Below are 18,560 nucleotides of genomic sequence, written 5' to 3' on the forward strand. Positions count from 1 at the left end.
GTTCTGCTCGGATGGCCTTTTTTTTTCAGAGTTTTATATAGCGCGAACTAGACCCGAACTGAACCGGGTATCAGAGCGCCTTACATAGCACCAGTTACGTTACACAAGGACAAACATTCATTTTGTTAGTACTAGCATCTCATCTCTGAGTGCCATAGTGGGATGTAAAGCAGCACGTATAGGATGCAGTTGATTGGGACCTGCAGGGCTGGACTGCAGAGTGCAGTCCTCCGAGTGTTCAGCTTTATGTGTCAGACTAGGCCATGTATTCCATGTCTGTTCAGCTGGTGATGACTGGTTTAGGGGCTGGGACAGTACTGGGTGATGGCTAAGACCCATGGAGGGCAGGTCTTGTGTGAGGGTAAGAGCAGGAAAAAAGGAGTTATTGGCCATCTTGCATGAACTATACTTGTTTGCAGCCCCCTGAGTGCTATGGTATTATTGTGGGTCAGAACGGTTAGGCAGGAGTTGACATTACTATGTAATGCTCTGGCTAGCCATTTATCAGCCTTCCTTATTTTATCTGTATATAAATAGTATACGGATTGGACTGGTGCATTTCTTAGAGCAAAATGGTTTGCAGAGTTTTTGGCAGCCTCGCAAACAAAAGTACTCTGATTCTTGGTTCCTCACCAAGCTAGCAGTCGTATTTTTAACCCCTTGCATGCTCATGACGGCTCCCGGCAGTCATGCGTCACAGTGGCCGTGTGCGCACGACAATACGGCATAACTGCTCCAAGAAAGACGACTATTTCTCAGAATCTGATGATCTCAGCTCCAGGTTGATAGAAAGGGGATATCCGCGGAGACTTGTTAGGAGAGCTCAGAAACGGGCATGGTATAGTCCGCGGGATGAACTTCTTACCCCACAGCCTAAACAAGATGACAGAAAGGAGAGGATGATTTGTGTAACCACATACTGTGCACAAAGCAACAACATACGAAAAATTGTAAACAAGTATTGGCGATTAGTATCCGAGGAGATTGGACAATCACAGTTACCTATGCACTCTTTTAAAAAATCAAGAAGCATAAAGGATCATGTGGTGTGTTCTTTCCTGGAAACTCCTGAACCTCCATCCCTACAAACTATGTGGAATTTACCGATTATGACTGGCAATTACAGATGTGGACACTGTAAATCTTGCCCAATGTGTTTACAAACAAAACAGTTCAATTATAAACATCATAATATAGATCTAAAGACATTTACAAATTGTAACACGAACAGTGTCATCTACTGCATTATGTGTCCATGTGGCCTAGCCTACATAGGACAAACACAGCAAAAAGTCAAAGCACGCATCCTCCAGCACCAGAGTAGGATTAGATGTGAGGTCATTGGGGCACCACTGGTAGACCACTTCAGAAGGGCCGGCCACACTGTAGAAGAAATACAATGGGTGGTCCTTGAAAAAGTTTCCCTGGGACCCAGGGGTGGTAACATTGGTGCTATCCTCGATCTAAGGGAAAGTAAATGGATGACCCGTTTGGACACTATACAACATGGGCTAAATGAACAGGACACTAGCTATGCTCAGTTAGCATGTCTACATTAAGTGCTTACATGAATTGTGTTTTCTCCTGAATGAATTTCTTTACAGGTTCGGTACAGATGAACAGAACGACAATGTTTATAAAATGTTCTAGCACTTTTAGATTGTGATCAATGAATTTGATTGCTGCGATTTCTACATATATGTGTTTCTCTTCAACGAAGATGGGCATACACTCAGCCCTAGTGAATTAATCTAACTGTTGTAACCTAATTTAATGAATTTTTGGTACTTTTAAGACTGGGATTAATGAATTGTACTGCTTCATTTTCTATGTAAACTTCTCTGATTAAGGTGGGCATACCATCACCCCTAGCTATTTAATTTTACTGCGATAGAGTATTTCGCTAATATTATACAATGAACTCTCAACATGATGTGCCACACATTGTGAGCTTACGCCTAGTACCTATGATTATAATTCAACTCTCTGCCATACGTAGTAAATTAGATTCTACATTGTATACTGTTTAATCAATCCAACCTTCGAACATGATGTCCATTTGATCGTAGGTGCGTATCGGTTACCCATGACCGCTTTTTCGCAGTGGAATTTACATATCTGCCACCTAATACAACTTTTTGAACCTTACTAACTATAAAGTATCAACCTTTTATGATGATTGTGGTCGAAATAGCTTTAATAATTGAAACACGGGTGGAACCTAAATCAATATAACAATTTAGAATCCTCCTGAACAACTATTAAGCAAATGGTGTGATTTGCGTTTTAATTTCTTTCAACGCTGTAATGGGCTTAACTTGAGCCGGTCCTAAACTACAATGGAGTAGTCTTTCTTCTAAATGACAAGGGGATCGCCATTGGCTAACAGAATAGCAGTCATTTAGCTGCTGCACATACACGCGCACGCGCACGCTACCTTTAAATAACTATGATGGTCTACACTGGCTTGTACTCGATTTGAGATGTCCGTGCGAGTAACCAAGCCGCATTTTCTGTGATTGAAGCCCGAAATTGGCAGGGAATGTCACCGCCACGTTTTGCGGTGAGACAGGCTGATACTATCAATATGCTAGAACAAAGACAGCATCCTAGTCTCTAGGCCATTATTTTAATAATAAATTCCTCATTCCATCCTATTTAGGCCGCTAAATACAATTGAAATATACCACGGAAAGGATTGTTTGCAAATTTCGCCTTATGAAGTTCTGCTTTAGCCGGTGAACTTTAGGTAATTATAAATTTGTGCATTTGGAATCGCTGTATTTGCTGACATTATTTTAGAAACAAATCACGAGGTAGATCTTAATCTTGTTATCAAGCTGATACCCCACCCTTCTTTGGAGTTTTGAATATAAATGTCAGAGATTTCACAGTAGTGTAGATTATTAATATGGCATTACGATTTGGGTTTATCCCGATGTGCTTTGGTTGGTTCATCCTCTTTTGTATGATGACTTCCCTGTTTTTAACCCGGCTGGGTATTTCTTAATGCTTTCTAATTAAAGCACGTTCTGAAGAAAGTGAATTTTTTGTGATGTGGGACGTACTTTGTGATTGCCCACATTTTTAATTCAAGCCTAATTTTTTTAGGTTCACGCGCTCTCTCTTATAACTGGAGCCTCCTGGCCCATCACATGCTGTAGACGGTGCCACGCGATCCGGAGTGGTGTTTTAGGTAATATGGTATGACTGTTACAGCCTTCTTAAGGAGTAGCATGTGATATTCCCCATACTGAATAGTCTGTTTTGACTCATAGGTGCCCTCCTTCACTACCCTGTCATCCTACCCCCACTTGTCCTGATGAAGACCCCGCAGTAGGGCATGAATCAGCCTACGCTTCTGGGGTCGAAACGTCGACACGCCCTCTTTCGTCCCTACCCATCAACAACAGATCATTTTTGGCTGTGTTAGTTTGTAATTGGGATAGGAATATTAAATATCTTAATGGCAATGTATATATATGTCAGTGTGGTACTGAACTCTAAATGTACATGAGACCACTTGTAATTTACTTTGAAACGTATCTAATTTCTGCACTGTCCTGATCACAGTCCCTTCCCTCACCTGTTCTTCCTTTCCCACGCCCCTCCTTTCTTGGGCAATAAGAATAAGTCTATTACTGTGTTTGTTGAATGCACTGACAACTGATCTGCAATTGAGGATGTGTATTAAAGAACATCTCTCAGAGTAATTTGTCCGGAAAGTTTCTTCAAAATATACCTATTTCATGTGAATTGTGATTGTGTGTTTCTAATATTGTTTCAACTGGGACGCCTTTATATATAACAGTGGGCGCACGACGGCCAGGAGCCGTCTAAATACTGCCCGCCGTTTATTTCTCCCATACCGTGCGGGAAATAAACCCTCGTCCAAAGGGTTAAAAAATGGAGAATGCAGCAGCAAAATAAAGATCAAGTCACACATCTTTTATGGCTGACAGTGCTACCTTAACTCGACCAAAGCACTGGCCTTCAGTTTAATATTCTCAGCCGTTTATTTGCTATGGGGACGTGAACATACTACTGCAAAACATATAAAGATTAAACAAACTTGCAAGTATATCGAGGCATTATTTGCAAGGGAGGAGGGCCCTGGGAGTGGGAACCAAGAGAGAAAAAAGAGAGGTGATGGTCCTGAGTTGCGTGTGGAAGCTGCACATAAAACGGGGAAAACAGCAAGGAGGAGGCACAAAAAAAACTAGGGGAATAGAAAGACAAAAACAGTGAAAATGAGATAAATGCACTTTGATTCAACGTATCCTTTGAGAAGTTGATTGCAGGGAGTGCTTCCAAGGGTGGGCAGCCTAAAGCTGTTCTCTTAAGCCCTGAAGCACACCTGCAATACTCGGATAGTTTAAACAAGCATTTGCAATGCAATAGGTCTCGCATTAGGAAAGTTTGAGCTATTGGTATTGTACATGACAAATTTTGTATTTATGTGTTGGTTTTGAAAATAGCTTTGTCATTTACAATGCCAATACTTTTAACTTATGCAAATGTGACACCTATAGCATTTGTAACGCAATATGTGTTGTATTTACGTGACTTAGATGTATTGATATTTCAAATAGCAATGGCTTTTATTTATTTTAAATAATACTTAAATAAAAGTTCTTGTAATTTATAATGGCAATAGCTTAAACTTTTGTAAATAACTTTTGTGAAGATTGTGTTCAGTGTATTTTATTGTGACGAAAATCCAAGAACAGAAGTGAAATATTAACATCTTTTTGTGACATTTGTAATAAAGCTTGAAACATTGAGAGAACATATTTGAACCAGTTGTTGTTGAATGGTTGCACAGATTGATGCTGTGGTGGCGCTGAGTGATGCTGTGGCGTTCAGTGATGCAGTGGTAACACATAGTCATGTTGTGGGGCCCCTGAGCGATGTTGTGTGGCCCCTGAGCGATGTCGTGGGGCCCCTGAGCGATGCTGTAGGGCCGCGTGGTGATGCGATAGAGGGAATGCGATAGATAGAGTGAGGACGATAGAGAGAGAGAGAGGGGGGGGTGTAGAGAGAGAGGGGGGGGGGTGTAGAGAGAGAGAGAGGGGGGGGTGTAGAGAGAGAGAGAGGGGGTGTAGAGAGAGAGAGGGGGTGTAGAGAGAGAGAGGGGGTGTAGAGAGGGGGTGTAGAGAGAGAGAGAGAGAGAGAGAGAGAGAGGGTGTAGAGAGAGAGAGGGGGTGTAGAGAGAGAGAGGGGGTGTAGAGAGAGAGAGAGAGAGAGAGAGAGAGAGAGGGGTGTAGAGAGAGAGAGAGAGAGAGAGAGAGAGGGGGTGTAGAGAGAGAGAGGGGGGTGTAGAGAGAGAGAGAGGGGGGTGTAGAGGGAGAGAGAGGGGGGTGTAGAGAGAGAGAGAGGGGGGTGTAGAGAGAGAGAGAGGGGGGGTAGAGAGAGAGAGGGGGTGTAGAGAGAGAGAGGGGGTGTAGAGAGAGAGAGGGGGGTGTAGAGAGAGAGAGAGGGGGTGTAGAGAGAGAGAGAGGGGGGTGTAGAGAGAGAGAGGGGGGTGTAGAGAGAGAGAGGGGGGTGTAGAGAGAGAGAGGGGGGTGTAGAGAGAGAGAGGGGGGTGTAGAGAGAGAGAGGGGGTGTAGAGAGAGAGGGGGGTGCAGAGAGAGAGGGGGGTGCAGAGAGAGAGGGGGGTGCAGAGAGCGAGGGGGGGTGCAGAGAGAGCGAGGGGGGGTGTAGAGAGCGAAAAGGGGGGTGTAGAGAGCGAGGGGGTGTAGAGAGCGAGGGGGGGTGTAGAGAGCGAGGGGGGGGTGTAGAGAGCGAGGGGGTGTGTAGAGAGCGAGGGGGGGTGTAGAGAGCGAGGGGGGGTGTAGAGAGCGAGGGGGGGTGTAGAGAGCGAGGGGGGGTGTAGAGAGCGAGGGGGGGTGTAGAGAGCGAGGGGGGGTGTAGAGAGAGGGGGGTGTAGAGAGAGGGGGGTGTAGAGAGCGAGGGGGGGTGTAGAGAGCGAGAGGGTTGTAGAGAGCGAGAGGGTTGTAGAGAGCGAGAGGGGTGTAGAGAGCGAGGGGGGTGTAGAGAGCGAGGGGGGTGTAGAGAGCGAGGGGGGTGTAGAGAGCGAGGGGGGTGTAGAGAGCGAGGGGGGTGTAGAGACCGAGGGGGGTGTAGAGACCGAGGGGGGTCTAGAGAGCGAGGGGGGTGTAGAGACCGAGGGGGGTGTAGAGAGCGAGGGGGGTCTAGAGAGCGAGGGGGGTCTAGAGAGCGAGGGGGGTCTAGAGAGCGAGGGGGGGTGTAGAGAGCGAGGGGGGGTGTAGAGAGCGAGGGGGGGTGTAGAGAGCGAGGGGGGGTGTAGAGAGCGAGGGGGGGTGTAGAGCGAGGGGGGGTGTAGAGAGCGAGGGGGGGTGTAGAGAGCGAGGGGGGGTGTAGAGAGCGAGGGGGGGGTGTAGAGAGCGAGGGGGGGTGTAGAGAGCGAGGGGGGGTGTAGAGAGCGAGGGGGGGTGTAGAGAGCGAGGGGGGTGTAGAGAGCGAGGGGGGTGTAGAGAGCGAGGGGGGTGTAGAGAGCGAGGGGGGTGTAGAGAGCGAGGGGGGTGTAGAGAGCGAGGGGGGGTGTAGAGAGCGAGGGGGGGTGTAGAGAGCGAGGGGGGGTGTAGAGAGCGAGGGGGGGGTGTAGAGAGCGAGGGGGGGTGTAGAGAGCGAGGGGGGGTGTAGAGAGCGAGGGGGGTGTAGAGAGCGAGGGGGGTGTAGAGAGCGAGGGGGGGTGTAGAGAGCGAGAGGGTTGTAGAGAGCGAGAGGGTTGTAGAGAGCGAGAGGGTTGTAGAGAGCGAGAGGGTTGTAGAGAGCGAGAGGGTTGTAGAGAGGGTTGTAGAGAGCGAGAGGGTTGTAGAGAGCGAGAGGGTTGTAGAGAGCGAGAGGGTTGTAGAGAGCGAGAGGGTTGTAGAGAGCGAGAGGGTTGTAGAGAGCGAGAGGGTTGTAGAGAGCGAGAGGGTTGTAGAGAGCGAGGGGGGTGTAGAGAGCGAGGGGGTGTAGAGAGCGAGGGGGGTGTAGAGAGCGAGGGGGGTGTAGAGAGCGAGGGGGGTGTAGAGAGCGAGGGGGGTGTAGAGAGCGAGGGGGGTGTAGAGAGCGAGGGGGGTGTAGAGAGCGAGGGGGTTGTAGAGAGCGAGAGGGGTGTAGAGAGCGAGGGTGGTGGAGAGAGAGAGAGAGAGAGAGAGAGAAGTGTAGAGAGGGGTGTGTAGAGAGGGGGTGTAGAGAGAGAGGGGGTGTAGCGAGAGAGGGGGTGTAGAGAGAGAGGGGGTGTAGAGAGAGGGGGGGGTGCAGAAAGAGTTAAGGAGGTCCTTTACCTAAGATGACTTATTCATTACACGTCCTTAATTTACCAAGAAAATGCAAGAATAGGTCTTCACATTACCATACATTGAAAACGTCTTAAAGTATGTGCTTGCAACAAAGTCTAAACAGATCAGTGGCCTGTTTGCTCACACTACAGATTTTAAGTTTATTCTGGATCAAAAGCAGCTGGGGTGTTGTGTGTACTTATAGGAGTAGGAAATGTGTTAATTCCTTAACAGGTGTTGGCGCAATTCATGTCAGAATTGTGGAATAATTAGCCAGAAAAATTACCCTATGTCAATACAGAAGGTTTGAGAAATAAGTGCTTGAGTGTATACCTTATCAACGATCACTCTTGGTATCCAAAGTGAGATTCAGTACAATCATCATCTTCCAAAAAAAAGCTCTTTACCATTATCAAAACAGCTATTAGTGTTTAGGAGCATTTTTACTCAGAAAGAAACTCAAAAATACTGTCTCGTGGACCAATAGTTTAGAAAATCCCTTCCAAAGATCGTCTTGGGGAGATCACTGATCGAGTTTGATAAAGTTAACACTAAAGTGAGCGAAATTCTCCCAGGAAGGATCACAACTTCACCTAGAGGGCTTGGGGGAAGAAAATAATATGCAAAGTTTAATTTTTAAAGATTTGAAAATATATAAAAAGGTTCCTTTGTGAGAGATTTGTAGCGGTGCCTAATGACCCACCGACTTGTGAATGTTTATACATGCTAAATATTTATAGATCGTGACAATCTATGCTTGTGTCTGCAACCACGTCGGTGTATTCTTGAATGTGTGTGTGTAAGAAGCTTATGTAAATGCAGTATGTATGCACACATTAACATATACATTATATAGCTATAGATCAAGGCACCTCAATACACAGAAACCTGTATGTATGTACATATAAATAATGTCTTGACCTATACGTGGAGGAGATGACGAGTTCTGTGTTCCCAAGACAGAGTATTCAGTGTAAAATCGCCATGGGCACTTCCTGATTTTTGGGCAACATTCCTGAGTGAGGGGAGGGGAAGATGAGGTTTTGTGAAAAGTAAGGATAAAAAGAATGAACGAAGCAAATTGGCCGCATGGGGATCAGGGTTTCGTAGAGAGACGGGCTGAGGCAGAGAGGGAACGAAATAGAGAAGTACACCGGGACAGAGAGGGAGCGATAGGTATATGCTGCTGCGAACCAGAGCCAGAAGTAGGAAGGATAGACAGACAGCGGATGGATTTAGGAAGAGAGCGACTGGGAAAGAGGAGATAAATTATGCAGACAGGATAAAGAGGCACAAGAAAGATAGCATGTCTACTGCAGTGGTGGGAAAGACATTGAGACAGAGGGATGGAGAAGAAGTCTGACTGAAAGGCAGAGGGCGAGTGACTGAGACATGAAGGAAGCAGATGAGAAGAGATAGAGGGAAGGGAAAGCAATCTAGCTAGAAGCATGGAACAGGGCACGAAAGGCCTAGAGATGCGGCGAGAAAGAGAACATATAGAAAGAGTTTGGTTGGAAAAAGGAAAGGGTTGAAAAGGAAAGACTGAGGGAGAGGGAGGGAAAGATAGAATGAGACAGAGCTTGTGTTTTTAATTAGTAAAAGTGGCTCACTGAGGAAACAAACAAGTCTTCACGGCTCGATGCAGTTTGGGAGGGGAAGTAGGAGAGGGGGGGGGGTGATAGGGATGAAAGCACTAGCGGCAAATGGTGACCTGCAGAGCACATGAAAAACAATCACCTCAGAGCAGCGCGTTGCTTTGAAGTCTCATGGCGGGGGCGGGGGAGCAGCTTGGGAGGCATTCTATTGAAGTCTGGTGCGGCGAGGCTGATGGGTTTGAAGTGGATGCGCCTCTCACACGAGTGCATCACATGAACTGCAGGGAATCCGCTTGGTCAAGAGTTTGTTTCCCCTACTATATGTTCGAGCTATTAATCCCTGCGGGATATAATAGCTCGACCTAAAAAGGATTGACAAAATGTGACCAGCATGGCATGGAGACGAATGGAAGTTGTAAAAGAGTGCAACCTGGTGTGCCCAGTTATCATCCCTGTAGCTATACCTCCACCATCCTCACCCACCGGTGTTTATTTGCAGAACTTTATGGTAAGAATTGTTTTCAGTTACCGAGAGGAGTCATCTCAAGAATGAGGCACATAAGCCTGGTCTTGCTCGTTTAAAAAAGGTCTTCTAGCACCAATCCTGATTGGCTTGAATTTGTAAAAAAAAAGGTAAGACAATACAGTGCAACTCAGTACTGTGCATTACCTTCTATCCGGTAGGCATTAAATGGGCGACGCATGGGCATTCCTGTGCATCCACCCTTGAATTCTGATGTACACACACATTTACAAAGACTTGTACAGATGGGCTTACAGAAAAATGGTGTGCCTATCCGAAGCTGGGGTAACAAAGAGAATTATCTCTATGAAATGTTAGTAAATATGCTCAATGATTTGGTGAACGCGTCCAGACATAAATTATGTCTTTGTCCTTGTACAGCATTCTGTTGATTTTTGTTTAGTGTCACGCTTTAGAAATAAAAAACACATACAGAAAGAAATTAGCTATGTGTTAAGAAAAGGCTATTTTTAAAGTATTTTTCAAGTAATGAGGGAGAAACCCGTCCAAGGCTGCAGCACAAGGCACTTGCCTGGCAGGTTACAGTGTGGCACTAGAAGATTTGGGTATTAGTGCACACCAGTCATGTTGTGTTAGCCATTTCTAATGGTGCTCTGCTTCTCAATTAACTAGAAATGATGAAATACAAACGGTGTACTAGACAATGCCTTCCAACCAGTCCATTCCACAGTCCGCTTCTGAAGTGCTTTTGTCTTCAGGCCTGGGGCACTGCATTGGCTACAGGGTTGATAGTTATGCCCCTGGCAGGGCCGTCTTTACTGCTAGCTGCACCTGGTGTGACAATCTTTGTTCGTGCCACCCCTCCACAATCCCTAAAAGACCGCCTTCTCTAAGGATTCCTTCATCCAAGGAATCCAAGGATTCCTTGAGGGGCACTGATGAGGGGCAACAGTGTCCCTCATCTCTCCATATACCCTCTCCCATGTGCATTTAATGTATTTTATAGTGCTACTCATCTCAATTTAGGGTGTAAGGAGCGCTTCACGTCACAGACATATTATTCAGATACAATGACTCATAAGTGTGTATGTCAATGTAGAGGAAATGTTACTTAAGACGACAAGGGCTGCAAGGTGTAGGAGTTACAGGCATTCATACTGGTAGGCATTATATGAAGGGCCACCGAATTATGTGGCAGGATTGACTAAATTATACAAGTGAAGGAAAATTATGATGCATAATGCGACACATTTTGTAGAATTACTTTTACAAATTGTATTTTACTACATTGTAATACGAGGTAATATCTTTGCCCAAAAAGTAAGTACCAGCTGAACAACAAAATACATAAATATGAAACAGAAGGATGAAAAGTGAACCTTTGTGAAGGATCTTCTACTGCGTGTGAACACATATTGCCGCTTTTTTAGTAATTTTTGACCCATTAGAGCAAGAAACTATTCTTTTTGCTAAAATCTGCAAACTTTGCAACTGATAATTATATGACAAATCAATAATTATGAAAGAGCTGCGACCGCAGAAGGGCATAATTTCAGTTGCCCTGGTTTAAAACATAACCTAGTGGTTGGGGCTGTCCTTACTAATACATATTTATTGTTATCCAAAGGAAACTATTGAACTGTCTACATAAAAAGCATGTCTTTGTCATGTTTGTTACACGTTTTGCTTTGTAAGAGACACATTATCAATCTGCTCTACTTTATGAGGAGTGGAAACTGGGATTAATCTAAGCTCAGATGTCTCTCCCACAGATGCCCACATCCCCAGAGTGAAGCTGACATGTGCGTGACGTCCTCACAATTGCAGGCAGGCAAAGAACTCAGAAGTCTCTGCCTCAGCCTCATCCGTTATTTCAAAAAGCACCACCACCGGAACCCCAACGCATGACTCCTGTTCCAGTGCACTGGCCTCTCAAAACAAGCATTGGCAAAGCCCAACAGTGCTTCTGCCTCACCTGCTCAGCGCCTTCATGTTGTGCCGCCGCAGCACCTCCTCCTCGTAGCTGAGCAGCTTCAGCTTGTCCAGCAGATCCTCCATGAGCACGAACATGTGGTAGGCGGCCCCGGGGCCGCGCTCCTCCTCGTCCACCCGCCGGCCCTCGTCCGCCATGTTGCTTGCTGCCCCCGGCAGGGCTCCGTTGCCACGCACGCCGGCCCCTAGCAACGGCGGCCGGTCACGTGAATGCAGGCGCATGCGCACATTCCCACGTGTGACACGAGCGGAGCCGATTGGGCATGCGCACGCTCTCAACGTTAGCCGTTTCCGGGTTCCCTCGGTTTCCTTCCAATGAGGAGCACCCTCGGAGGGGGCGTGGGGTGGAGGAGAGTGTGCAGGCTCTGATTGGGCCGAGTGAATCCTTCTCCCATTGGCTGAAGCAGGCTCTGTGAAGGCTTGGAATAGTGGCAGCTTTCATAGCTGCCTATAGGATACACATAATTCAGTGAGCCTGGCGCCTGTGAAAACAAGCACTTCCAAAGCCAACACCTATGCAAAATCTGTTAGCTTCCTGTGTTATTATCTAGGTTAGTGGGCAGCATATTCAGGAGAGAGGTGGGTATTTATTAATTAATTAATTTATTTATTAATTCATTTATTTTTTTGTTTTTTTATTTATTTATTTATTTATTTAAGGATTTGCTTATTTCATGCAGTTTTATATAGCGCAAGCTTTACCCAAAGGTGTCAGAGCGCTTTAAAAAATAACCAGGTAAGTTACGAAAGGTTCTCAAGATAAAATAACACGCTAACAAGTTACATATATACAATTACAGGTACATAAGATAGGCTGAACACTCTAAAAAGTTACATATATGCAGTTACAACGCTAACAAGTCGCATATTTATACTGTGAAAAATATAAAAGGTGTCAGCGTTAGGTAAGAACAGGAGTTAAATACATATTTACAATGTTGACCTCAAATGAGTGCCAGGTAAATTACAAAAGGTACACAAGATAGATTAAACACGCAAAAAAATTACTTATATACAGTTACAGGGACCCAAGTTAGGCTAATTGTGCTAACAAGTTACATATATGTAGTTACAACGCTAACAGGTTTGCATATTATATTGTAAAAATATTGAAGGTGACAGCATTAGGTTGAAACTGGAGTAAAATACAGATTTACACAGTTGTCCTCATGTGAGTGCTGATGGTTGTAGTGGCCAAGAAATAGGTTGAGTTATTCCAGGAAGTGTCTTTGGAGGAGGAGAGTCTTAAGATCTATTTTGAAGGTCCCGAAAGAGGTGGTGGTTCGGAGGGATGGAGGAAGTGAGTTCCAGATTCTGGTCGTATTACCAGAGAAGGGGTGAGCCATAAATCTTTCCCTTTTGAAGGAAGGAGGTTCGAGCAGTAAGTTTTCCGCATTGCGCGAAGGTCTAGAGCAGCTGCCTGAGATTTTGAGTTCATTAGCCAGATTGCGTGGCGTGGAGGTGTGCAGGGCTTTGTGAGTGATGCAGGCAGTCTTGTAAATTGACCTTGCTTCGATAGGAAGCCAGCGTAGAGACAACAGTATGGGTGAGATGTGATCATTTCTTTTAGTCCCATATATGAAGCGAGCTGCTGAGTGGAGGATGGATTTTAGAGGGGAAAGGTGGGATTTGGGGAGGCCAGCAAGGATAGAGTTGCAGTAGTCAAATCAGGAAAGAACCAATGATTGGACCTAGATTTTTAGGTCTTGTTCAGGAAAGAAGCGCCAAACCCCCCAGAGAAGGCACAGTTGGTAACGTGCATTCTTGGCGATGGAATTGATATGGGACTGTAAGTTGAGCCTTTTATCTAGGATGATGCCTAGTGATTTAGCACAGTCAACAATGATAGGCTTGTTTTTGAAAATGTTCAGATTGTTCATCCGAGATTGATAAGAGGAGGAGATAGTGAGGTCGAGAGGTTAAGAAATTCTGTTTTGGAAGCATTCAGTATTAGTTGATGAGTGGACAGCCAGTGGTGGATGGAGTTGAGTGTGGTGTTGATGATTGAAATGTCAAGAGTGGAAGAAACCTTTAGGTAGATTTGGGTGTCATCTGCATATAGGTGATAATGGATCCAAGATTGTTTTAGGAGATTACCCAGCGGTTCAATGCAGCGGTTGAACAGAGTGGGCACGAGGATCGAGCCTTGAGGGACACCTTTTCCAACAGCCATTGAAGTGGAGAGACAATTAGCTATTTTGATCATGTGGGATCTGCCCGAGAGGAGTGATTCGAACCATTTGAGCACTGTGCCTTCAAAACCAATTCTTACCTTTAAAGTGTTCAATAGAGTGTTGTGAGTAACAGTGTCAAAGGCTGTGGATAGGTCAAGAAGGATCAGGAAGGAAGAGACTAGTGCCAGAGACTGAAAGTGGAGAAAGTCCAAAGATACATAGTCAGCAATGAAAAGAGATTATGAGGAAGGGTCCAAGATGGATAAAGCAGGGCTAGTAGAGTATTAAATAAAGATAAGCATATGGAGACGATAAACAGAATGAAACGGGAGGAGTCTGAAAAGGAATGGGTCATGAGACATAAAAGCAGGGCACAAGTCGGGGGTACAAACAGGTACACAGCATCCACCCACTATTTTCACTGGATGGACGTCGTCCACCCTGCAAGAAGCGAGCCCCACTGAAATATGCTGAACTTATCATGGTGTCATTTTCAGTCACATTCAGCAGCGCCTGCCTGATTCATGTTCAGTTTGAGAGCCTCCTTTGAAGCGGGACTGAGCACCCACCCACCTGGGCATTTTATTGAACTTTGAGAGGCGATCAACAATGACAGGCTCACTTGAGTAAAGCATTTTGCACTACGACATCCAGAAGGCACTGCGGGCCATGCCCACTGGGGCAGACGCCCTGAAAATAAATCAGGTGCACAATTGACTGTACCCCATAATCATAACCCACCCTTACTCCTTAAAATACCCCAACACCCTTAAACACTAACTCATCTTAACCCTATAAATATACCCTGTACCCCAAAACCCAAACCTATCCCTAAACCCTAAAAATACAGCTGTACCCCAAAACCCAAACCTAGCCCTGAACCTTATAAATACCCCTGTACCTCGAAACCCAAACCTACCCCTGAACCCTATAAATACCCCTGTTCCTCGAAACCCAAACCTACCCCTGAACCCTAAAAATACCCCTGTACCCCAAACCTAGCGCTGAACCCTTAAAATACCCTTGTACCCCAAAACCCAAACCTACCCCTGAACCCTAAAAATAACCCTGTACCCCCAAAACCCAAACCTACCCCTTAACCCTAAATTACCCCTGTACCCCAAAACCCAAACCTAGCCCTGAACTCTAAAAATACCCCTGTACCCCCAAACCCTAACCTAGCCCTGAACCCTTAAAATACCCCTATACCCCAAAACCCAAACCTACCCCCGAACCCTAAAAATACTCCTATACCCCAAAACCCAAACCTAGACCTGAACCATAAAAATATCCCTGTACCCCATAACCCAAAACTATATCTGAACCCTTAAAATACCCAAACACCCCAAAACATATACCGCAGTACCCCAAAACATATACCCCTATACCCATACTTACCTTATCCAAACATTAAAAAAAAACATGCTTTTACCGAATTTCGTTGTAAATGTATGCGTGGTAAAAGCATATAAAATGTAATGCCATGCGTTATAATGGCATTGCTGAGTCATGGTACTTTCGTAATGAAAGTATGCGGAGTGATGGTAAGCGGAATAATGGGTGTTTACCCTCCCCCGGTAAGTACATTGGTGGCACGGTTGCCCACATCTCCAGCAACATACTCCTATTTTTTCACCACCCATTTGAAAAATGCACAGGTCTCTCTCATTGATGGCCAGCACCGACATACACTTTTAGAAACACCTCCCGCCACAAGTTCTAGAATTGTGAACTTTAGAGCTGGGGAGCTACGTTCGAATCTCGGCATCAGCTCAACATCCTGTGATTCCAGGCAAATCGCTTTGTCTCCCCGTGCCTACCACAAATAAATGTTTTTTTTCTGTAATGTAAATTGTGCTCCTGCTATGCTGTCGAGTTCGCGCTTTATAATATTGCAAGGAAAAATAAAGTAGGGAAACTCGAGTTCACACACTACTGAACGCGCACTCTTAAGTGCATCTGCAGTGCACTGTGAAACGTAGCGTTTCACAGGCCTGTCACAGATAAGAAATGCTATCTAAACGAAATCCTACAAAACAATATACTACTGGCCGACAGCAATTCATACCTGGACAAGGTCGGGACGGGCTGCTAGTATCACATAAAGAGACAAGGGAATGAGCCTTCTCTGACTCACCTACCAAGACTTATGACTCACTAAAGAGAGAAGGACTAGAAGAAATACTAAAAATCAGGGTCACAAGTGTGAACCTAATTTGGAATCCTCAGGTTCCTACACCCTGTTCTAACTACAGAGTATATCTAGTTTGTGAAACGAGAGAAAAAGACAACATTGGAAAAAATATGTTCTTTTTTTAATACTGCCCTCATCCGCTAGGCAGTGGCATGCTTCATCATTGGGCCACTGCAGACGTCCAGGTGCAGACCAACACACTGGATGGAGTGCAATTCTTTTTGAAAAGAGTAAAGTGGTGAGGGAGAAAGTTTCAAGGAGAGTACAAAGATAAAGTGCTGGGGAAAAGTATTCCCTCAAGAAGAGATCATAAAGTGCAGGAAAAGAGATTAAAACTGTCTAAGGAGATACCATATGGTTACCGTTATTCTCGGTTCTACTTGGCAGACTTAAAAAATAAATGTAGGGATAAGTAGGAGAGGTAAATGCCCCTATATCCCAGCTGCAAAAACCAACATGTTTCAGCCTCTCACATTAGCCCCATGGGTCAATGAGGCCTTCTTCAGGGTATGGATCCCTTGGTATTAGCGGTCTTGACCCCCAATGGGGTGTGTTAATTATAAAAAGGAAGTTTCCAACGTCGGCTGACCCGAATGGGGGAAGGACAAACGCTGGTCTTGGGAGTAAGTGTGATATTAAGAGCACGTTCCCACGACGATCCTGGGTTTAGAGCATTTCTTTTAAACTCGGAAAATGCCCACCTCTCTGTATTACTAGAAAGGTGAATTATTTGGAAACTTCTTATCTACTGTCCACCTAGCCCCTCTAAAGCCTTCAGGGAGGAGCTGACCAATTTTATTACCCCGCTATTAAATCAGCCAACCTTAACATTTGGGCAACCTCAATCTTCACTAAGATGCTTCCCATGAATGTGAGACTGACAATTTTATAGACAATCTTGTCGCTATACATTTAACCCAACTGGTCTTTGGTGCCAGGCATTCTACTGGTCACCTCTTAGATCTTTTTTTCCAACCTCAGCACTCTTTGGGCTGTAACCCCTATTCCTATGTTAAGGAACAATCATTTTATGATCCTCCTCACTCCCCGCCTACCTTGTCAAACACTGACAATCTCCTCAGACCAGACTAAGAAACACTCCTGGTATAAATGTGACCCCCATACATTTGGTGATTTCATACAGGTTAACCGGCCTCAGTTTCCTCAAATGCAGAGGCAGCTAATAGCACACGACAATCTTGGCTTACCTTATCCTTAGATCTTTAATCCTTGCTCGACAGATTAGCACCAGAAAAGCCACCCTCTGGTTTACAGAACCCCTCACAGTGGCAAAAAAGCACTGCAAGGCCCCAGCCTAGAACATTCTTGGAGCAAACCCTGTGATCCTTTGCAACAAAAGTCAATATAGAACAGCCACTAAATAGTATTCGAAGCTGATTCCGAAAGCAAAGGTTGATTGTTTACCCAATAAAATTAGAAACAATAGGAATACTGCAAAGGAAATTCTTAACTTAATGAATAGCCTTATTAAACCCACTCTTTCTGCTGACCCTATTGACACCTCTAGCATGCACTGTGAGAAGTTAGCAGAATACTTTACTGGCAAAATAGAAGTCATCTACCAGCTATATATAGGCAAACTGTTTGGTCTCTGATTCCGACCATGATCTAAAGCCAGCTAGTACTTCTGTTAAAATGTTCTCCTTATCTGCCCAACCTTGCAGTCGGTCTAATGTGACTTTATCAAGGATTTTCCCAGCCCCATCCAGGAGAGAGATTGGCCTGTATTTGGTGAGACAACTATGGTCACCCTTCTTGAACATGGGTGCTAGCCTATCTGAGGGCCAAGAAGAGGGAGACTAGTGTAGGCTACGGATAAATTAAATATTTTTGTAAGACTCTCCCCCATAACTGTGGATTTTCCTGATGGACCTGGTGCTTTGTGTTTTTTCATACTGGTCAGTGCCCTTTCTACTTCCAGTGGTAAAATGGTTCGCACACTATGTGCTTCACATGGAACATTGTTGAGCAGCTGATGATTACATGGACCTTTAATATCATCCTTATAAAAATCACCAAAATGTTTCTCCCATGCCCTTGATCCAAAATAACACTCTTGGCTATTTACTGTCCACCACTCTACACAGGTGACTACTTCCCAGAATCTTGTAGTGTTTGTTTCTGCGTGCATTCTCCCCCAGCTCTGCCCATAGTGTTGCCTGACCAGTGCTGCCTGTCCTATTTACCTACCACTGCCAGTGCTTCAAGAGACAGTCCGCTCCCCCTAACTAACTTTATAGTCACCACCTCACCACTGGACTCAACAACTTGGGTATTTAGACTGAATATCGTAAACAGAAATATTGTGTGACAAAATATTGTGTCAAGAATATCAAGGACAAACATATTGTGAAGGTAAGTTTCTATAGGTAAGAACATTTTTATTATATATAACTCCACATATATGTACCTTGATATGTGGTGTGAGCAAGACAGGTGTGCCGAAATGCGTTACAGCAAAGATTTTGATTAAAACGCAAGGCGGAATAGCAACGCTACCCAGGTGTCAGTGTCCGATTCATATGTGGGATTCGGAAATGGTGTACATATATATATATAGACCTGTGTGCATGTTGGAACACAATAATATGATCAAGGAAATGTTGGAAATATGTCTAACTAACAACTACTTTTTATTTCAAAAGCAGGTGTTCCAACAATTGAGAGGAGTCACGATGGGGGCCTGCTTCTCCCCCAGGTACTCATGTTTACACATGGGGCTGTGGGAGGAGCAGGTCTTGGGGATCGCGTTTGCAGAGGTCATGTCAAATAAAGTGGTGTCATGGTACAGAGTCATAGACAACCTCTTTG

At 45.0% G+C, this 18,560-nt stretch overlaps 1 protein-coding gene across 1 annotated transcript in view; it reads right to left on the reverse strand.

The window, feature by feature from the left end:
- The window catches only part of IFT57 (intraflagellar transport 57), a 94,536-nt gene extending 82,889 nt beyond the window's left edge, over positions 1 to 11,647 (reverse strand). Inside the window, exon 1 of the mRNA XM_086925854.1 lies at positions 11,344 to 11,647. Coding sequence (XP_086781980.1) covers positions 11,344 to 11,582 — 239 coding nt within the window. The 5' untranslated portion in view covers positions 11,583 to 11,647. The remainder of the gene's footprint in view (positions 1 to 11,343) is intronic.
- Between the last annotated feature and the right edge of the window lie 6,913 nt (positions 11,648 to 18,560).

Source organism: Lissotriton vulgaris, chromosome 6 (genome assembly GCF_964263255.1).
Source record: "Lissotriton vulgaris chromosome 6, aLisVul1.2, whole genome shotgun sequence".
Lineage (NCBI taxonomy): Eukaryota > Metazoa > Chordata > Amphibia > Caudata > Salamandridae > Lissotriton > Lissotriton vulgaris.